Here is a 22,702-nt window from a genome sequence, read left to right as displayed (position 1 = left end):
GAGAGTAAGCAACAGGTGGAAGAGACCCTGGAGAGATGGAGATATACTCTAGAGAGAAGAGGAAAGAAGATCAGCAGGACTAAGACAGAATATGTGTGTGTGAATGAGAGGGAGGATAGAGGAATGGTGAGGATGCATGGAGTAGAGTTGGCAAAGGTGGACGAGTTTAAATACTCTGGATCAATAGTTCAGAGTAACGGTGAGTGTGGAAGAGAGGTGAAGAAGAGATTACAGGCAGGATGGAGTGGGTGGAGAAGTGTGTCAGGAGTGATTTGTGACAGACGAATACCAGTAAGAGTGAAAGGGAAGGTCTACAAGATGGTAGTGAGACCAGCTATGTTATATAGGTTGGAGACAGTGGCATTGACAAAAAGGCAGGAGTTTGAGCTGGATGTGGCACAATTAAAGATGTTAAGATTTGTACTGGGTGTGACGAGGGTGGACAGGATTAGGAATAAGTACATTAGAGGGTCAGCCCAGGTTGGAAGGTTTGCAGACAAAGCCAGAGAGGCAAGATTACATTGGTTTGGACATGTGCTGAGGAGGGATGCTGTGTATATTGGGAAAAAGATGCTAAGGATGAAGCTACCAGGTAACAGGAAAAGAGGAAGGCCTAAGATAAGGTTTATGGATGTGGTGAGAGAGGACATGCAGGTGGTTGGTGTGACAGAGCAAGATGCAGAGGACAGGAAGAAATGGAAACAGATGATCCGCTGTGGCAACCCCTAATGAGAACAGCCAAAAGAAGACGATGACTCTCAAAGGAGCAAGCGGGAGACGTGACTGCCTAAACAACCATACAAAAAGTCCCATTCTATAAAGCTGCTTGTAAAGATAGTTTGTAAATTTCAGATAAGAATAATACCATCTGCTTCTGTTTTACATAAGTTTCTTAGACTACTAAAATACTGACAAAAAGTAAGCAGTAACTACTCTAGATAAAATGAAAATGCTCAAGGGGATAAAACCTCTTTAGGAGCAAATGCATTAGAATTTTCTTCAGTCTTACATTCTCAACCAGCCTTAGAAAAGTTCTAACATAATCCCAGAGGGTTCCACTGAATGTATCAATGCCGGTGCTGATGTCACTTACACAAGGTGAAACACCAATGACGGATAGTATTCTTTTGGCACATAAATGAACAGCTTTGAGATTCCTGTTTTGCCAGCCATCAAAGTGGAGATACCCTCCACTGTTTAGCTGGTAGATGATTTAAAATTTTCAGCAGAATTTGTAATTGCCTCTATGGAATTCTCCAACTTAACGGGCTTTTCTGATCTATCTTCTCTCCTCTCACTATATTCGTGTGTGTCTGAACTCTCTTTCTAGGTCGACTTTGACATTGTGAAGTTTAATATACCATGCAGTACCAACTGTTAAAAAATCTAATGTAGACTGGTAGACTGAGAATGAAAGATGCATTCTTCTGTAACAAGTGGCAAAGTACAATACTTGTGTGATTTACAAGTTAGTAGATGGCACATATGAATAAGGCTTCAAATGTTTGAACACTGTCAACACTTAACATGGCAATGGGTTTGCATTGGTTGTGGTGAAGAACTGCACAATAAAGATCCCTTAAAAAAAGGGATTGAACATAGATGTATTTTTTTTTCCATGGGGAACATGCCCATTAACCTCTCAATGTGGGGGCCATCACCAAAGTCAGAGTGACTCAGAGAAAAAGGAATAAATGTGTCTTTTGAGATGATGCAATCTTGGAGGTAATAGGTATAGTGATGAGGGTGCAAATGCAGGTACAGCCCCCACCATTAAAGAGCTCAGTCCCCTGCAAAAACACTTTGAAATTATTTTCCACTACTGCGGTTGGTCAGATGGACAGCAACAAATGGTGGTCAATGAAAATTCAATAGTAAGTTTATTGGCGATCAGATCGAATAGTCCCCTATTTTTAGAGAGACCAGATCAAACAGATCCCTCTTTTCCAGCTAGCATCTCAAGAGATTTCAAATGTTCTTCAATTAACCATGAAGAAAACACTTTTATAAAGCTCTCTGTCTGTCTTGTTAAACGTTTTACAAATACTGCAAGACTCAAAACTACAATCGGGTCTTAAAAATAACAACCAGTGGATGTGGTAATATTTAATGGGAATATGTCTACCACAAGCCCACATGTTAATCAGTTTAGGGGGCAAATGACATATCCTCACATGTCACATGAAGCTGTTGTAATGATAGTCTTTGTTTTCATTTCTGTGCTCTTAAAAATAAGTATCAATTATTGCAGCTGAAAATATCCAGTATGACAGAGCACACCTCTTACATAGTGAGTACAGAGAAGAGCTGAACAAGTGCATGCCAGCACTGGATTTATGAGAACCTCATACCATGTGTGTACATATTTTCAAAGGCACGAAACCCAAATTAGTTTTTGCAAGAAAAAGTAAGTTTGAAAAAAATCCATCTTAATCAAGGGAAACAGGTAGGTAAATGTTTAAATCAATTTAGTTTGAAAAACACCTGCACAAGTAAGGACACAAACTACTAGAGAATCATACCTCTTGAAAATTTTAATTCTAGGGAAAAATGGTGAACTTTCCAGACTTCCTCAGTGTATACTACTATAAACATGCACACATAAACCAGTGCCACAGTCTGTGTAAGGATAACAAAAACACAGCAAGAATATGCTCTGGGTATGGATACATTCTGAAATAAATTTATTTCAGAAGAATAAAACTATTTGCCCCAACCATGAACCTTACCTAGCACCACCAAAATAACCATCCTGTAATTTTCGTAGCGTTGAAAGAACTGCAGGATCCACACTTGTTTCATCTTCCGCTAAAAAACAATGTACAGGTGTTAAAAGTAATCAGGTTTTAAAAGTTACAGACAGCTATTTTTAACATATCTACAACATCCACATTGACCTATAATTTAACAGACCACCAACAAAAGTAATACAGTTGCAAAGGTAAATTACGGAACCATCCCTATGATAACTATATGGGTTATAGAACCACCAAATGAACTCTCTATGGCACTATACTTACATTAGATTTATACCAAGGCACTAGATAATCATACAGCTCTTGCAATATGGTTCAGTTACTGAATTCTGGTAAAAACATTTAAAGTAGGCATGTCTCCCGGACCACACTCCATCTAACAGCCACAGAGCCACGACCAACACCTGTAAAGTACAGTCATGTAAGTCTTACTTTCCTGTAACTGTAGATGTTTGTTGAACTCACTGGCTTACAGCATTTGGGTAGTAGTGCCCTGCTACCCTCTATCTAGCAGTCTAATAAGGCTCAGAGTCTCCCTCCCTACTGCCTGTCTGTGAGTGTGATCAATCACCTGGCAAGAACAGAGACTGCCTTACAAACCTGAAAACAGGTTCCATTCAGTTTTCTAGGGTCCAGCAGGAAGAGAAGATGGAACCCCAAGCTTTACAAACAAAGGTACGGCATCTGAGTTCAAGGAAGTCTTTGTATTCAGCATTAATTAGATCCATTATTGAAGTACAATGCCAATCGCCACGGTGGTGCGGCGGTAACGTTGTTACCTCACAGCAAGAGGTTCTCCCGTTCAATTCACGGCTTGGCTTGGGAGTGCCTTCTGTGTGGAGTCTGCATGTCCTCCCCACGGTTGGGTAGCGTTCAAAAGACATGCGTACGTAAATGGGCATGCCTTAGTTGAAGGTTGGGCGTCGAGCTGGCACCTCAGCGTTTCATAAAAAAAAAATCTACTGCCAATCATTAGCGGACCGGAGTTCCGCTGTGGTGACCCCTTACCAGGAAAAAGCCAAAAGACTCAGTAGATTGAAGTACAATGCCCCCTTTGGTATATACTTAACCAGTCATATCCAACAACATTAGGTTCCTCACTAAAAGAATACAAGGCTTAAGTAAAATGTCCTATGCAAACTGCCTCAAGGCTCTATCCCTGCATTCTGTCTCCTACAGGCTTTTAAGAGGATATCCATGTCCAACATACAGGGCATTGTCAGACCCCACTCTGATGGGCCTCCTTGCATACCTGCAAAACAAACAGCACCAGAATTACCCATTCTAAATATAAATGGGACCTGCTGGACAGACAGGTATGTATCCCAGAGATTACCCAGTTTTTGGAACAGGCTCCCCATCCATGTGAAGCAGAGTTTCTCACTAACCCAATTCAAGTATGACCTGGAAAACTGGATGGGGAACAGGAACTTCATCCCTGGTTTGTCACCTATGTCTCTAATGGACACAGGCAACCTGTAAATGGTTCATCTCCCAAGCCCTAGCTTGTAAATCTTTTGTGTTCCCAAGCCCCTGCTTACACTTATCAAGGGTATCAGAACTTGTCAGAGATTTGGGCTGCATGGCTAGGCTTAAAAAGGCCCTTGTGGTCCTTATCATTAGCCTAGTAAACACCTATGAACTTGTTCTTTTGTCAGCGCTGATTAAGCACCCCAGGAAGATGAGTCTTTGCAAGAATATCAGGAACAACTTCCAGAGGTTTATTTTTGAACCCTGGCTGAGAGAGTAAGGTTGAGACCTTCTCTAGCAATGCCAAACACCGGGATGCAGACTCTACCCAGATCAACAAATCATCCAAGTAAAGGAGAATATGAAGGCTAAGAGTCTTGCACTGAGCCAAGGCATGTGGTAAACACTTGAGGTGCAGTGGAAAGCCCAAAAGGCACTGCAGAGAACCAATAATGCAAACCTGAATACAAAGCTCATATATACCTTGAAGCAATGAGCAGAGAGAATATTATCATATGCATCCAAGTCCAGGGTCACCATGAAGCAGTAATCTGGCAGACAAGGAAACACTGTCCGCAGGATGAGCATCTTGAACTTGGAAACCTTGAAAAATGTCTTCATGATAGGTCCAACATCTGTCTCCATGGCAACTCTTTTCTGGAGAATGATGGGAGTCAAGGACACAGAAGCAGGGTCTGTAAACAAGGGCACTTGAAGACCAGGCATGGCAGAGTACACCATGAATTTCTTTAACACTTTTTTAGGCAGAGGTTTATTCAGCAAAGGAGAATTGTGGGCTTTCTTAAAAACATACTCCAAAGCTGGGATCAACAGGGAGAAGGCTGTCATGTCCAAGGCCTCATCCTCCCAAAGATCATATATCTTGCTGATCTCGGGAGCAGTTGATGATTGCCCCTAGCCGAATAATCCTTAAATCTAGTCAGCATTTGGGGAAAAGAAAAACTGTTAGGGTTTTTGAACCTGTTTATCCTCAGAGGAAAATGACTGGTCAGGCTCTAACACTTCTAAAACCTCAGATTTCTAATCTTCAAAACAAGGATCCTGGGATGGCTGAACATAATTATTAGTTAAATACTTAGCATCATTTGGTATCTGTGTTGTCTTCTTTCATTCTTCCTCACATATGGGTTATGGATCCGACCCAGCCATATTTCATTAGGATCCAAGTCTGGAAGTCCTCCCACTTCCTACAATGCCCAGCACTCCAACCAACCTTCTCAGATTAAGTGTGCTTCCCAATACAGAATAGAGAGTAGGGAAAGAAAGAAGGAGAGGAGTATGCATCCATAACCAAACGCTCAAAACCAGGAATAAGAAGTTATGTACTCACCATAACGTTCCATCTGAGTAGGAAACTTCATTTGTCTGCAACCTTTGGGTATCGGATCCAATCTCGGATCTGAGCCGGCAACTTGTTTCACAGCTATAAGATCCAAGCTCCTAACTCCTCCCCTTACCCACAATCCCCTGCCAACCCTGACTAACCTCAGATCAAGTTTGCCCTCCTACAAGCAGCTAAAAGGCTAAATACGTCCCGAATGGGACTAGAAGGACATCCAGGAACTAAAATTCTGAAGGTCAGGGGGAAGGAGGGGGGGGATGGTTGCAGACAAATGAAGTTTCCTACTCAGATGGAACATTATGGTGAGTACATATCTTCTTAATCTGAAGTAGGTACTTCATTTGTCAGCAACCTTTGGGACAGAGTCCCCAGCTACCTGGAACTTGGGCGGCCATCATGGAAGGATATTCCGGAGCACTGCGGAGCCAAAAGATGCTCTCCCTCTGGAGATAACGTCCAGCTTATAATGATTGATAAAGGTATGAGATGAGGCCCAAGTGGCTGCAGAGCAAATATCATCTAAAGGCACTCTAGACCTAAAGGCAGCAGAGGTAGATATGGAGCGAGTAGAATGTGCAAGAACTCCCTGAGGTGCGGGCCTCCCAGAACTTTCATAAGCCAATAGAATACACTGTGAGATCCATCGTGATAAAGTGACCTTAGAGACAGGTTTACCCAAGTTAAATTTGGCAAAGGAGATGAACAACTGGTCGGATTGTCTGTGACCAGCAGTCCTGTGAATATAGAAGCACAGTTGTCTATGCACATCTAACGAATGCAGTTTGTATTCTCCTTTGTTCTGATACTTAGGAAAGAAGACTGTCAGGTTAATGGATTGGTTGATATTAGCCTCTGAAGCCACCTTGGGAAGGAACGAGGGATTGGTCCTGAGGTACACTCTATCCTCGTGAAAGGCCAAATACGGGGGTTTTACACAAAGGGCATGAAGTTCAGAAACTCTTTTTGCTGAAGTAATAGCGACAAGGAACGCCGTTTTCCAAGATAGGTACTTAAGATCAACCGAAGCAGCAGGTTCAAAGGGGGTTAGCTGTTAAGGCCTGTAGGACTAGAGATAAATCCCAAGGGGGTACAACTTCCTTGACAGGAGGTCTGAGCAGGAAGGTATGCTTGAGAAAGGTTTTACACAATTTTGCCGTAATCAAAGGGCCTGACTCATGTCCCACATGGTAATGAGAAATAGCTGCCAGTTGAACCTTGAGCGTAGAGCAGCTAGCCCCCTGATGAAAAAGACCTGTATGGAAATCCAACACAGTGGGCAACTGTGCTGTGAAGGGATCTAAGCTATGATTCTCCGCCCAGATGGAGAAACGCTTCCACTTACTGCGATAGACCTTTCTAGTGGAAGGTTTGTGTGCTGCTACTAGGATGGCTTTAACTGGGGAAGAGATTCCGGGAGTCCTGACTAGGAGTGAAACTGGAGCAGCCAAGCTGTCAACTTGAGGTTGTCCAGGTTCGGGATTGGGAGATCTAGGGGATGAGATATTAGATCTGGTAGGGGATCCAAAATCCAAGGAGGATTTACCAGGTGAGACCACAGGTAAGGGAACCACGTTTGACGAGGCCAGAATGGGGCAATGAGGATCATTCTGCTCCCCAACCGACTGGCTTTCTGTATGAGTTTCAGCATCAGAGGTAGAGGTGGGTAAGCATAAAGTAGACCGGGAGGCCAAGCATGCACCAGAGCGTCTCTCGGGGATTCCCTGAAGGGGGGAATTAGAGCGAAGTAACTGTTGCATTTTGTATTTGAGGGAGAAGCGAAGAGATCGCAACAGGGTTGCCCCCACTCGGCAAAAATCCGCTTTGCTACCTGGGGATTGAGAGACCACTCGTAAGGGGAAAGAATGGTGCGGCTGAGCCTGTCCGCCAGTATGTTGGACTGTCCCGGAATGTGTGTTGCAATAAGAAAACGGTTGGTGGAGATCGCCCATTCCCACACTCTCATGGTCTCTCGACAGAGAGGATAGGACCTGGTTCCCCCGTTTGTTGATGTACCAGACAACTGACATGTTGTCCGTCTGTATCGCAATAGTTCCTACAGGAAGAAGGTTCTGAAGTGCTTGCAACGCCAATAGCACCGCCCTCATCTCCAGGACATTGATATGCAAAGAGGTCTCTGTGTCGTTCCACGTGCTTTGGACCGTCCTGCCTGAGCAATGCCCCCCCACCCGAGGCGAGAGGCGTCCATGGTCACTGTGGCGAGGGGAGGAGGCGTGGAGAAGGGACGTCCCGTATGGAGGTCCGGAGATTGGAGCCACCATAAAAGAGCCCTCCTGCAGGCCCTGCTGAAGGAAATAGGATGGCTTAGGGAGTAATGTAGAAAGGACCACTGGACTTGAAGGGTCCATTGCAGGACCCTCATATTCAGACGAGCCAATGGCAGAAGAGTGATTGCCACCGCCATGGAGCCTAGAGCCCTCAGAACCAACCCCGCCGATGGAGCTTCTAACTGGAGGATGGCCCGCACATGAAGCCTCAGGTTTTTCAGTCGTTCCGCAGTCAGGAATGCTAGAAGGTTTCTCGTATCCAACTTGGCCCCTATAAACTCTATCACCTGAGTCGGAGCCAGAGAAGATTTGTCCCTGTTGATGGTGATGCCCAGCTGGGGAGCAAGCCGGAGAAAGTAGTCCCTGGCTGAGCAAAGAAGATGCCTTGTCGGGGCGGTCAGGAGCCAGTCGTCCAGGTATGGAAAAACCTGCATTCCCTGGAGTCTCAGGTGGGCCGCTATCACTGTCAATACTTTGGTAAACACCCTGGGGGCTGTGGTGAGACCAAAGGGAAGGACCCTGAACTGGTAGTGACTGGCTCCCAGCTGGAAGCGGAGGAACCTCCTGGATCGTCTGTCCATCAGAATGTGGTAGTACGCATCACTGAGGTCTATTGAGCAGAACCAGTCATTCTCCCGCAATAGGGGGAGGATGGATTGAAGAGTGACCATCCGGAATTTTTGTTTGGTTAGTGACAGGTTCAAAAGGGAGAGGTCGAGAATTGGCCTTCAGTCCCCCGTCTGTTTTGGCACCAGAAAGAACCTGGAGTAAAAACTTAATCAGTGCTGGTCTGGGGGGACAGGTTGGATGGCTCTTTTTTCTAGGAGCTGCTGAATCTCTGCAGCTGCTACCTCCCTCTGATCGGGTGGTACATCGGGGAAGTTTCTAAGTTTGGGGACATGATACAGGGGAATTTGGTAACCTCTGGATATGATACGAAGCACCCAGCGATCTGATGTGATGGACTCCCAAGCTGCCAGGTGCCTCGAGAAACGCCCCCCGACTGCCTCCACAGTGGAGCAGTCGGGCAACCCCTCAGGGTTGCTGCGTGGGCCTATCAGAGAAGCTTTCTCTGGACCCAAAATTCTTCGGGCCCCCTCTGCCTCTAGAGCGGCGTCCTCCTCTGCCATGGAAGGACTGGTTGTCCGGAGCAGGCTGGGTATGTTGCGATTCCCGGAACCACATCTTCTTCTGTCCCTTTTGGTTCTTGGAGAAGGACCTCTGGGAAGCAGAGAAGCGGACTCCGATGGCAGACAACATCTTCCCGTCCTTTTCGCTCTGGACTAGAGTCTCGCGAACGGTCTTGCCAAATAAGGCAGAACCATCAAAGGGGGCATTCGCAAATGACGCCTTGAAGGGTTCCGCAAAGTCACAATGTCGGAGCCAGGCCTGGCGTCTCATGACTAGACCTGCTCCGCTGGCTCTAGCGGCTCCCTCTGTGGCATGGGACAAAAGCCGCATAGAGGTATTCGATATAGATCTTAGAGTGGCCATGCGAGTGGAGTACAACTGTTTGTCCTCCGCCGACATGGACTCCAGGGGGAAAGCAGCGTACTCTTTGATAAGGTCTCACTGCATCCTAATAATGTGTGCCATGTAGTTCAGGGACCTTACTGAGAAGGTCGCTGAACTAAAGACCCGCTTCCCTAGGCGATCCTTCTAGCGGGAGACTCTGCTCGGTGGATGGACCGAGGGGCTCTCCTGAGCTAATTCCCTCTTGGTGGCTGCCGCCACCAACATGGCATCTACGGGGGGACCCTTGCTCCAGTGGGATCTCTCTGAAGGGGGGCTCAGAATCCTATCGGGGCGTTTGGGAACTGGCTCCACAGTGTCCGGCTCCTTCCACGCCCTGATGGTAATAAGGTCCACCAGGGGGTCGGGCGGAGGGGACACCCAAGAGGTAGATGGGCCTGCTTCGAACGCCTCCAGGAACACGGACTCGTCAGAGGAAGCCTTGGGGGCAGACCACCCCCCACAATCCTGAGCATTTCCATGATGTCTCCGAAGGAGACATCCTCGGGGGGCGACCTTGGGGAGCCTTCCCCTTCATCCAAGTCAGTGTCTTCTGTTAAGGACTCAGGGGAGTCCATGTGCCTCCTCTTACACTTCCGCTTATGAGGAACATCCTCGAGGGGGGGGGGGGGCTGTCCGAGGAAGTCTCACCAGCAACATCCTGTTCCAGTGGAACGACCTGAGACATCGAAGCAGGCTGTCCCTGTGGCCGGGTGATGGAAGCCAGACCCAGCTGAGAGGGAGTGCAGGACGGGGCCGAGGCAAGGGCCGGGGGTCCGGATGCACTCAACAGAGCCCTCTCCACCGCATCAAAGGCCGAGGGAGAGTCGCTCTCTCTCGGATCTGAGAGCCGACTCCCACTCGGATCCGATGGGGGGATCAGAACCGGAGCAGAGACAATCGGATCCGAAGGACCCATGTGCTCCCACCTGGACGGAGCCGAAGGCACACTGAATCCCTCGGATCCGAAGCTCAGCCCACGGCTCCGAGAGCTCGGATCTGACAAGGATGGACCCGACAAACTCGAGGGAAAGGTGGGAGCCGAGGTACCAAGTACTGTCGGCGCCGACCCACCCCCGGCTCCAACGCTGCCCGGCTCCGGGCGCTCCGAACCTGGGAAGCGGGTTGGAGAAGGAGCTATCGGGGCAAAAAAAGGCATTGAGCTCCCCCCCAAAGGGGGGGGGGGGAGGTAGGAGCACTCCCATCTGCAGCTGGGTCTGGATGAACCTTCTCATCATCCGGTCCAAGTCTGCATCTGACAGGCTATATGTGGATCTCAACGAGTCCACCGAGGCGGGCCGGGAGTGCCGCCTCGATGACCTCGATGGAGATTGGATCTCCTCCTCCTCGTGTCCCGGTGAGAAGCATGGGGACCGGAGCCGAGGAGGAGGAGACTTGGAAGTCATGGAAGGAGAAGCCCACTTAGCTGGGGGGCCGAAGCGGAGGCCTCAGCCCGCCGCTTGTGGTGCTTCTCCCTCCTGGCCTCCCTCTCCTCCGGTGCCGCAACGGGAGTTTGAGTCCCGGCCGGGGGGAGAGAGAGGCAGGAGTGGCCGCCACCGAGGACTGGGGGAGGCCACGGGAGCACTGGAGGCCGAATCCGCATCCGGGGGCAAAAGTCCCGCCAGGACCAGCTTTGACCACCGTTCTTTCAGTGCCCTGGGGTTCAACGCCGTGCAGATAGTACACCCACAGGAGAGGTGTTCAACCCCAAGGCACCGAACATGCAAAGTGTGGCCATCCGCCGGTGAAAGCTTATGGCCGCACTCGATGCATTTAGAAAAGATCGGTTTTGGGGCCTCTGACATTACACTAGTACCAAAAAAAGTAAACTTACTCACACAAGGCCCCAAACACACACCGACCCACACACAAACTACGCACCAGCGTCGGGAGGGGAGGAAATTACACTAAAAAAGTAAGATTTTAGGGCTAAATAAGGGGAAACCTAACACACTCAACCTTTTAACAAAAATTATAACAATAGCGATAATAAGCTGAAAAACATATCTGAACTGACTAGGAGCTCTGAATCTAGCTGCTTTCACTAAGCGTGGCAAACTAGATCTGAGGTTAGTTAGGGTTGGCAGGGGATTATGGGTAAGGGGAGGAGCTAGGAGCTCGGATCTTATAGCTGTGAAACAAGTTGCCGGCTCGGATCCGAGATTGGATCCAATACCCAAAGGTTGCTGACAAATGAAGTACCTACTTCAGATTAACAGTTCCTAAGAAGTTCTCTCCAGGTCTTCTTGAACACTGGGAAGGGAGATAGAAGGGTGGGAAGGCGAGGAGGAATGAAAGAAGACAACACAGATACCAAGTTATGGTATGTACATAAATAATAAATCTGATGCAGTCTCTCTCATTCCTTCTCATGTATGAATAGAGTCCCCAGCTATACAACTACTGGGTAGTCTCAAGGAAGGATATGCCAGTGCACTCCCAAAATGAAGGAAGCCCTGCTCATTCAAACAATGTCTAATTTGTAATGTGATACAAATGTGTGAGCCTTTGACCAAGTGGCTGTAGCACAGATATCATCTAATGAAGCCTTGGAAGAAAAGGGAGAAGAGGTGGATACAGACCTAGTGGAGTGGGTCTTAAGAGGATGAGGTGACTGTAATCCACACTTGGTATAAATCAAGATAAGTCTGTTATCTATTTAATGACAGGAACCTTAGAAATCGCCCGACCCAGATGGCTAAGACAGGAGGACACAGATAACTGTTCTGATTTTCAAAAAGGTTTTGTCCTCTGGAGAAAAAAATTCGACTGCCTGTGAACATCACGCAATGCAACAAACGTTCTCCCTCATTAGAGAAACTGGGAAGAGAACTGGTAGTTGAATGATCTGGTTGAGATTGGATTCTGTAGCTACCTTGGGCATGAAAGAAGGATTTGTATGAAGGGCACCCTATCCTTGTGGAAAATAATGCAAGGGGGCTTAGAAGACCAGGCCTGAATCTCTGAGATTTTCTTTGCTGAGGTGATGGCAATGAGAAAGACAGTCTTCCATGAAAGAAACAGTCACAATCACCAGCTGGTTCAAAAGGTTTTTGAGTTAAGCCTTGCAATACCACACTGAGATCCCATGGTGGGGAAGGATCTTTTATGTCCTGAAAGGCTTGCAATGTGAGGAGGACTGCTCATCTCCACAACACTAATATGCAATCTGGTTTCTGTGTGTGACCATGTGCCTTGGACCATCTTTCTCTTAAAATGCCCCCCTCACCCCAACTGGGAAGCATCCATGGTCACAATGACTGAGAAGTATGGAAGTAGGAAAGGTCTGCCTAACTTCAGGTTGTCCGATAGCAACAACCATTGTAGATGCTTTCAGCAAACTGAAGTCAGCTTGATAGGAACAGACAGAGGGCTGGTAGAGTACAGACCACTGAACAGCCAGGGTCCACTGACAAACTTGCATAAAATACCTTGCAAGAGGAACTAATGGAACAGCAGCTACCATAGATCCTAGAGCATGATCCTAGAGCCTGAAGTATCAGCCTTGCCGGTGGGGAAGCTCAGTTCACGACTGCTCGGACATGATCTCTCAAGGTCTGAACGCAATGAGGGGGAAGAGCCGCAATCTGGTTCACTGTGTCCAAGGTAACGCCAATGAATTCTAAAGTCTACACGGGATAGTTTCGACTTTGCCAGATTTATACTGATCCCCAAATCATTGGCAAGGTTGAAGAAATAATCTCTGGCCTGCAGTAGTTTGCACCTGCTATGGAAATACCTGGAATCCTTGCAGTCGCAGGTGAGCTGCGACTACTGCCATGTATTTGGTAAACACACTGGGGGTTGTAGTGAGTCCAAAGGGCAGAACTCTATACTGAAAATGACTGACTCCCAGCTGGAAGCACAGATGACTATGGAGCATCTGTCTATTTTGATGTGATAGCACACATCCTTTAAGTCCACTGGGCATATCCAACTGTCCTTTCACAGCAGAGATTGAATGGACTGAACTGTCACCATTAGGAACTTTGCCTTCTTTACAAACAAAATAATTTGCTTAGAACCAAAATGGATCACAGGTCTCCGGTTTTCTTTGGCATGATAAAAAAGTGAGAGTAAGTTCTGAATCCTCTTTGTTTGGTCTGGACCTCTTGGATGGCTCTCTCTTGCAATAGATTTAGAACTTCTGCTACTGCGACCTCCTTTTGACTGGGTGGAATGTCAGAAAAGTCTCTGGCCTCTCCAGAGAAGGAAGGAAAAACAGAACATAGCCTCTGAATATAAATTTTAGCACCCACTTGTTTTGTGTTGCATCGGTCCAAGGGGTAGGGTGCAGAGAAAAACAACCCCCGACTGCCTCCAGAGATGAGCAGTTGGGCAACACTTCAGGAGCACAGGTAGGACCTATCAGAGAAATGTGCACTGAAGCCCTGATTCTGCAGACCCCCTCTGCCCCTGGGGCAGCATATCCCATTAAAACTTCCTCCTCTGCTCCTACAGGAAGAATCCCAGCATTGATCTTCAGAAGCCCCCTGAGATTTTCGGAACCGGGTTTTCATTTCACGGTGCTAATTTCTAGAAAACGTGCACTGGGGAGATAAGAACCTGACCCTGAAGGCAGAGAAGGTCTTCCCTTCTTGCTCACTGCAGTTTAGGGTCTTTCTGACTGATGGACTTAAAAGCAAGGATCCATCGAACAGGCCATTAACAAAGGATACCTTAAAGGGTTCCACAAAATCACAAAGCCTCATCCAGCATGCCTCCAAATAGCAAAGTCTGAGCCGACTGCCCATGAGGCACCTTCTGTGGAATCGGTAATAAGCCTCATGGAAGAATTAGATAAAGATGAAACAGTGGTCAGTCGGGGGGGGGGGGACTTCTTGTAGTCCTCTGCCATGATTTCTGCCTAAGAGTATAATAACTCTTTCACCAGTTCCCTCTGCAAATTAATAAAGTGTGCCAGGTAGTTCAATACACTCAGCACAAAAGTAGCAGGGTGTAAACACACTTACCTAACCTGTCCATCCCTCTGGACTGCCTTTTTAGTGGATGGACAGTGGAGCTCTGCTCAGCTAGGTCCTTTTTGGTAAGCTGCTGCCACAACCATGGCATCCACTGGAATACCCTTGATCCAATACGGTTTGTCCTTGGGGGGAGAGATCACCCTTGGGTATGGGTTCATTACAGTCCAGCTCCTTCCAGGCCTGGCTGGACACCAAATCCACAAACTCATCCGCCAGAGTAACCACCCAGGATGTAGATAGGCCTGTCCCAAAAGCATCCAAAAAAGTACAGTTGTGAACCTACCATAAATGTAGATGTTCGAGTGTATTCACTGTTGCAGTCATTACTCTTGGGTTATCCTGCTGGCAGGCTACCCTCAGTCGGACAGAATTCCAAAGTCTAGATCCGGCGTCGGTTGCTGTCGCCTCTTCCCTGATGTCAGTGTGCCAGGGGTATAAAAGATGCAGCCGACGCCATTTTCTTCAGTTTTTCTTGCCCCAGATGTCAGGTGCCCCCAAATTAGTAGGTAGAAAAAATATGCCAATAAAAATAAATTTCCTTCATCTACAAGCAAATACACCAAATAGGTTGTATAGGATAGAGTAGTGCAGAAAGACCCAGCGAAGAAAAGGGGGATGGTGGGTGGGTAAGCTGGACTGCAACAGTGAATACACTTGAACATCTACATTTATGGTAGGTACACAACTGTACTATGTTCATCATGTTTCACTGTTGCAGTCATTACTCCTGGGTTGAATCCCAAAGCTGAGGATGGGTGGCTGGGCTAAATAGGATTAGGAGAGGCTATGAGGCCCTGCAGGACTGCAGTGGCAAAGCCTGCTCTGGACTTAGAGTAAAGAGGTAAGTGGTAGCACTTTGTGAAGGTGTGCACTGAATTCCAGGTTGCAGCCTCCAAGATATCTTTGGTTGGTACTCCTTTGAGGAAGGCTGCTGAAGTGGCTGCTGCTCTGGTGGAATGAGGCCTAATGCCCTTAGGCACTGATTTGCCATGTTGAGAATAGCAGAAATGGACGCAATGGCCTATCCATTTAGAAACAGTCTGTTTTGAGATGGCCTTTCCTTGTGATCCCGTAGCATATGACACAAAGTTGCTCAGTCTTTCTGAAGGCTTTAGTTCTGTCCAAGTGGAAGTGTAGCTGTCTGTGTATGTCCAAAGAATGCAGAATTTTCTCACCTTTGTTCGTGAATTTGGATAAAAGGTAGGCAAGTGAATGGTTTAGTTGAGGGCCACACTGGACACCACCTTAGGCATAAATGTAGGGTTTGTCCTTAGAGAAACCCTGTCTGGATGAAAAATGAGGAAAGGTTCCACAGCCATGAGTGCTTGTAACTCCGAGACTCGCCTTGCAGAGGTTATTGCTAGGAGCAGAGCTGTTTTCCAGGATAAGAATTTTATATCTGCTGTTGATGCTGGCTCGAAAGGAGGTAGTGTGAGTTTTTCCAAAACATAATTGAGGTCCCAGGCCAGAATGGGTGCTCTCCTTGGAGGCCTAATGTTTTTGGCCCCTCTGAGGTACTGCCTTATTAAGGGATGAGAAAAGATGTGTGGTTCCACATTGTAATGGGCTGAAATGGCAGAGGCATGAATCTCAATTGATGAGAAAGAAAGGCCTTTGTTTAGCATCTCAGGTATTGTAAAATCTGAGGGATATTTGGTACAGACGTGTCAATGCCTTGTTCCTGGCTCCAAGCACAGGATCTCTTCCATTTCTCTGCATAAGATTTTCTGGTACTGGGCCTCCTGGCCTCCAAGATAACATCCAAGACAGCTTTTGAAAGAGGAGTGCTCTGAATGGCTACATTAAATGCCATGCTGCCAGATTTAGGGTCCTGAGTTGGCTGTGCAGGAGCTGATTATTTTGTTGGGTCAGCAAGTGAGAAGTTTGAGGCAATATCCATGCTGGACCTTGAGACAAGCTCTTTAGGACTGGGTACCAGTGCTGGCATGGCCAGTCTGGTGCAATCAGTATAATTTTTGGCTTCTCTTGTCTGACCTTTAGGAGTACCCTGGGAAGGAGAGGCACTGGAGGAAAGACATATACTGTTAGATTTTTCCAGCTGAAGGATAGGGCGTCCACTTTCCATGCTTGCTTGTGATAATTCCTTGTGCAAAATCTCTGCAATTGGTAGTTGTGAGGGGAGGCAAATAGATCTATGTCTGGTCATCCCCATTTCCTTATTATCATGCTGAAGACGTGTGGATCCAACTTCCATTTGTGGGGATCCATGAGGTTTCTGCTTAGATCGTCTGCCAAAGTATTTGTTTTTCCTGGCAGGAATTGTGCTTGCAAGTGAACTTGGAATGCCAATGCTGTGTCCCATAAGGTCATTGCTTGTCTGCAGAAGGGGTAGGAATGTGTACCTCCCTGCTTATGTACCACATGACCGTAGTATTGTCTGTCTTTAACAGTAACTGTCCTGGATGAAGCAGGTCCTTGAAAGCTGTCAGGGCATTTTGAACAGCTAGCATCTCTTTTTGATTGATGTGAAGATGCATCTGGTTTGCAGGAAAAGTGCCCTTAATACATTTTCCTGCCATATGGACCCCCCCAGGCATAATCTGATGCATCCGTTGTCGGTGTCTGTCCAGCTGTGGGTAGACTGAATGGCAGACACTTGTTGTGGTGACAGGCTTCTGTCCACCACCGAAACTCCTGTTGCAGGCAGGGAATGAGTGCAATTACTGTCTCCAGGCTGTGGCAATGCTGAGTCCAAACACTTTTTAGATACCATTGTAGTTTCCTCATATGTAGTCTGGCATATGGAATTAGTAGACTGCAGGATGCCATGAAACCCAAGGCCTGCAGGATATTCCTTGCAGATAAGTGGGTCTTTGTTGCCAATTTCTTGAAATAAGTAGTCAGATGCTGTTTGTCTGGCGTGAGATAAGCCATCTGGGCAGTTGTATTTAAGCTTGCACCCAGGAATATCTCTTGAGAGGGCACTAGTTTTGATTTCTTTTCGTTTACTGTGTACCCTAGGCCAATTAGTAATCTTTTTACAAACGCCAGATGCTGTAGAAGAATATCTTTATTCTCTGCTTGAATTAGGCAGTCGTCCAAGTAGGGATACATTTGAATTTCTTTTTGTCTGCAAAACGCAATTACTGTTGCCAGGCATTTTGTGAAGACCCTGGGCATAGCAGATAAGCCAAAGGGCAGTGCAGAGAATTGGTAATGCATTGAGCCAGCTAAGAATCTGAAGTATCTTCTGCAAAATTGTCTGATTGGGACATGCAGGTATGCCTCCTTTAGGTCCAAAGTTACGAACCAAGCCTTCTTGCCCAGCATGGGCAGTAGCTGCTGTAGAGTCAACATCTTGAAGTTTGGAACTTCCAGAAACGTATTTAGTATAGACAGGTCCAGTATTGGTCTCCAGGTTTTGTCCTTTCGGGGTACTGGGAAAAGTCTGGAGTAAAATCCTTGTCCCTGCTCATGTTGTGGTACTTGCTGAATGGACCTCATGTCCATGAGGGCTGTAATTTGTTTTTGTGCCTCTGCCCATTGATTGTGTGGCAAGTCTGGCATACTTTTTGACCTTGGTAGAGTGTGAAAATGAAACCTGTAACTTTGGGACACTATGTTCAGGACCCACTTGTCTTGGGTAACCATTTGCCAATTTGATGAAAAAAGTGCTAGTTTTCCCCCTAAGTGGGCTGCCAAAAGAAAAGTGTCTGGATCTGGTAGAGGAAAGTCATTGGGACTGTTTCCTGTAAGGCTGTGATTTGTCTTCTCCGCTTTTGGAGGTAGGAGCACCCCATTGTTTAGGCCTGTATGTGCCTTGGGGCTGAGATCTGCCTCTGGGATGCCTGTATCTGCCTCTTTGCAGCCTGTCCGACACTGGAAAGGACCAATTTTTAGAAGGACAGTTCCTGCTAAACCTGGGTGGCTGTACCTGTGAGAAATCCTTGACTGTCTGCATGGATTTGGCTTTATCCTCCATTTTTTTCAACACCTCTTCTGCTTTAGTGCCAAACAAAGTATCATGCTGTAAAGGTGCATCTAGTAATTTTGCTTTAACATGATCAGGCTGATTCTATTCCTTTAACCAAGCATGCCTACTAATAACAGTACCTGTAACAGCGGCCCTGCAAGAGGCCTCCAGTGAATCATAACCACATTGCAATGTATGCCTCCCCACTTGTTCATCTGCATGCAATAAATCCAACAATTCCTTGTTTTCTGTACTTTTAGTATTTGTCAACAATTTCTGTTTAAGCAGTGACATTAAATATTGTTGATATTTAAGCATATGAAACTGACAATTTAAAGCCCTTACAGCCAGGGTAGCAGAGGTGTATACTTTTTCCCCCATCTGTCTAGAGCCCTAGAATCCCTATCAGAGGGGACAGTGTTTTTTGCAGTGGAGGCTTTGACCCCTTTGGGACCCTGAGATATAGTTTCTGGGTCAGCAGCGGGGTTTTTGCATAGAAATTTATGGGAACCTGTAGTATCTGTCTGGCTTAGCAGGTGCAGGGGGTAAGAGTCAGGGGACAATGATGAAAATACATCATCTACAATGTATAGAACAGGTGGAATAGCAAGGGGTCTGTGCTGAGGAAGTAGCAGAAAGTCCCTGAGCCTTTTCTAAGATTCAGAATAATCTTGGCTTTCCCAGTGGAAATGCTCCCTCATGGTATGCAGGGTTTCCCCAAAAGAATAATCCTCAGGAGGAGAGGCTGAAGGAATGGATTCTTCAGCATCAGAATCCTCATAAGGAAGCATGGAGTAATCCTGTTCAGAAGAGGAATCAGAGGAAACAGAGACCTGATCAGAAGAAATATACTCTGTCTCTTGCCTAGGCCTCTTATCAGGAGGGAGATGGGAGCCCCTGATCAAAGTAATTAGGTCTTCGGCCATTTTGAGCATCTGTTTTTTAGGCATGGAAGTCTGAGCAGGAGAATGCTGTACTTGTTTTGTCTTAGAGCTGCTTTAGTCTTGGTCTTTGAAGCTGAAGATGGCTTAATATATAGTTGTGTAGGTCTGAAGGCACCCTCAGAAGCCGATGCCTGCTCAGTGGCTCCGGACCCATCTGAGGGAATGATTTCAGAGTGTCCAATACCTTGAGTATCCAGAGGCCCAGTCGGCTCCATGTGGGAGTCAGAAGCCACCTGTGGCTCTGAGGTAGCGGGGGCCAGGGGCTGTGAAAACGCCTCACTGAGAACCGGCGACTGGCCTAGTAGAGGCCTCGTCGTCGGTTTTGGACCTTGGATGCCTATCCTTTTCCTTGTCCTTGCGTTTTTTTGGAAACTCCGGTTGTCGGCTGGTCCGACGGCATTATATAATTAAATCTTCGGCCAAAGTAATGAAATGCAAAATCGAACGGACGCTTAATAGTGCGTTGGTTGAATCTAGCACAAAACTGACAGCTAGCAACATTGTGATCAGGGCCTAGGCAAGGAATACAGTAAGAGTGAAAATCCTTATGAGGTATTTGCTTCCCACAAGAAATACAATTGTTAACCTTTTCTGACATCGGACTGGAGCAAGAAAAAAGTTTCCCCAAAGGGGTACTTAGCTTTAATGAAGACTTTGGTTCTGAAATTCGAATTTGAATATCTCAGGAGTCGGCCGACCGGCACTTGCGAACTGCTTCTGCTTCGGGCACCGTGCGGCAAGAAAGACTGAAGAAAATGTCGTTGGCTGCATCTTTTATACCCCTGGCGCACTGACGTCCGGGAAGAGGTGACAGCAACCGACGCCGGACCTAGACTTTGGAATTCTGGCCGACTGAGGGTAGCCTGCCAGCAGGATAACCCAAGAGTAATGACTGCAACAGTGAAACACAAACATCAGAGCTGTGATGGGTTCTGTGAGGGGAATTGGTTGAAAATTTGGGTATTTTGTTGTAGCAAGCTTCTAGTTTTTAGACCCGTTTTCTTTAGGTTGGTAAAAAAAACTGGAGAAGCATACAGCAGGTTAGAGAATAGATGGGTTCTAGCAATTGACTGTCTTGTAGTGTTTTTGAGGTATAATTTGATTGTAAATAGTGATCTTAATTTTGTGTGTGTCTTTTTGATAATCTGAGCTAGATGTTTATCAATTTTCATATTATTGTCTATAAGAACACCTAGCAACTTCACTTGGGATATTTCAGCAATTACAGTATTGCTGAAAGAATGGATTAGAAATGAGGATGAACAATCTAGGGATTTGTTGGGTCCAAACTGCATTAGTTTAGCTTTGTTTGGGTTGAGAATCAGTTGTGAGTTTAAGAACCAGGATTTCACAGCTGAGAAAGACAATTATGTAATTTCTACATGTTTTGGAAGACTGGGTGCAGCGCAGATAAGGGTAGAATCGCCCACTTACTGAACAATGGAAGCGAGGTGGGTGGCAGTATGAAGTTTATTGTTTTAAAGATACTAAAGAGAAGAGGGCCTAAAACTTAGCCCTGGGAGACTCCCATAGTGACAGGCAAGACAGAGAGGAGAAATCTTGGTGCCATTTGACAGCTTGCTGTCGACCGGTCAGGTAGTTATGGAACCATGTAAGAGAGTCAAGAGACTAAGTTTTAGAGTGGAGAGCTCAGCGAGGAGTTTCTGGTGGGAGACCGTGTCAAAGGCTTTGGATAGATCCAGAAAATGGAAGATACTAGTTTACCTTCATTGCGATGTTGGTTGATTATACCTGTACAACTCGGAAGGGCAGTTCTGGTACTGTGAGTAGTATAAAAGACTTGCATGGAATTCATTTATCGTACTAGCTATGCACCTGAGATTCATGTTAAAGGAGTAATAGGTCAGATCCTTTAGTGGAACTATTTATTATGTTATTGTGTTGATAAGTGGGGGGAGTTCTTGAGTTCTTTTTATAAATTTTTTGGCCAGGCTTAGGGCGAATGTCACCACTAAGTCTGAGTAGGTGTAAGAGTGAGTGTTGTGGAACATTCTGAGACAGTTTCAAACTTTTTTGGGATAAAAAAAAAATCAATGAAGCTAAAGCAAAGACAATACCTGTAAATTATGTACCCACACAAAAATTGGTACAGCAATATCCATACTTATGGGACATGATAAAATGAAGTATTTAGGAATATGGATTAAAATGATTACGGTGTGGCAGCTAAGGATATGTGGGAAGAAAATAAACAAAAGACAATACAAAAACTGAGAAAGTGGAAGCTCTGTTACATGAATATAGATAGCAAGATACAAGTAGTTAAAATGTTTTGAGTCCCTTTAATCTTATACATAGGTCAGGCATAGCTTATCAACCAGAGGAGGAGAAGCTGTGGACAGCATTTAATAAAGAGCTGATGGATTTTATCTGGGAGGAGAAGATAGCAAGAGTCAACTGGGATAAATTGATTCTTCCAACAGAACAAGGTGGATTAGGATTACCCCAATTTGAAGGGGTATGTCAGAGCTACAGTTAAGGGTCCTATACCGAGCACAAGCAGAAATTAGAAGTTATGTACTCACCATAACGTTCCATCTGAGTAGGTGTATTCATTTGTCTGCAACCTGTGGGTTATGGATCCGATATCGGATCCGAACCGGCATAGTTTTCCAGCTATGGATCCAAGCTCTCAGCTCCTCCCCTCACCCATAATGCCCTGCTCTACCCTCATGACCTCAGATCGAGTTTGCCAAAGCAACAATACCCTCAAAAGGGTAACAAGTAATATGCAGGAAACTGAAAGGCCAGGGGGATAGGAGGGCGGGATGGTTGCAGACAAATGAATACACCTACTCAGATGGAACGTTATGGTGAGTACATAACTTCTAAATCTGAAGTAGGATATTCATTTGTCTGCAACCTGTGGGACAGAGTCCCCAGCTACCTGAATCTTGGGCGGCCATCATGGAAGGATATTCCGACGCACCGCGGAACCAAAGGATGCTCTACCCTAGATGCAAGATCCAACTTATAGTGAGAAATAAATGTATGAGATGAAGCCCACGTGGCTGCTGCACAAATATCATCTAGAGGAATCCTAGCCTTGAAGGCTGCTGAGGTAGATACTGACCGGGTTGAATGGGCATGAACACCCTCCGGTGCGGGCCTTCCTGACGCTTGATAAGCCAATAAAATGCACTATGAAATCCAGCGGGACAGAGAAACTTTGGAAATTGGCTTGCCCAAATTGAATTTTGCAAAGGAAATAAACAGCTGGTCGGATTGCCTATGACCAGCTGTCCTGTTGAGATAAAATCTTAGTTGCCTGTGAACATCTAGTGAGTGTAGCCTATATTCACCTTTGTTTTCATACTTAGGGAAGAAAACAGGGAGGTTAATGGATTGATTGATGTTTGCTTCAGAAGCGATTTTAGGAAGGAAGGACGGGTTGGTCCTGAGGGAGACACGGTCCGGATAAAAAACCAAGTA

General features: G+C 46.2%; 1 protein-coding gene across 5 annotated transcripts in view; it reads right to left on the bottom strand.

The window, feature by feature from the left end:
* Positions 1-22,702, bottom strand: part of PHKA1 (phosphorylase kinase regulatory subunit alpha 1) — a 3,177,076-nt gene that overhangs the window by 1,545,895 nt on the left and 1,608,479 nt on the right. For all 5 annotated transcript variants that reach the window (XM_044057561.1, XM_044057557.1, XM_044057558.1 and 2 more), the window contains exon 18: positions 2,730-2,808. In XM_044057561.1, the coding sequence (XP_043913496.1) occupies positions 2,730-2,808 (79 nt within the window). The remainder of the gene's footprint in view (positions 1-2,729; positions 2,809-22,702) is intronic.

Source organism: Protopterus annectens, chromosome 15.part0, assembly GCF_019279795.1.
Source record: "Protopterus annectens isolate FY-2018-M chromosome 15.part0, PAN1.0, whole genome shotgun sequence".
In the NCBI taxonomy this organism is placed as follows: domain Eukaryota; kingdom Metazoa; phylum Chordata; order Ceratodontiformes; family Protopteridae; genus Protopterus; species Protopterus annectens.
Note: the sequence above shows the minus strand (reverse complement) of the source record. Positions and strands in the feature narration are given on the sequence as shown.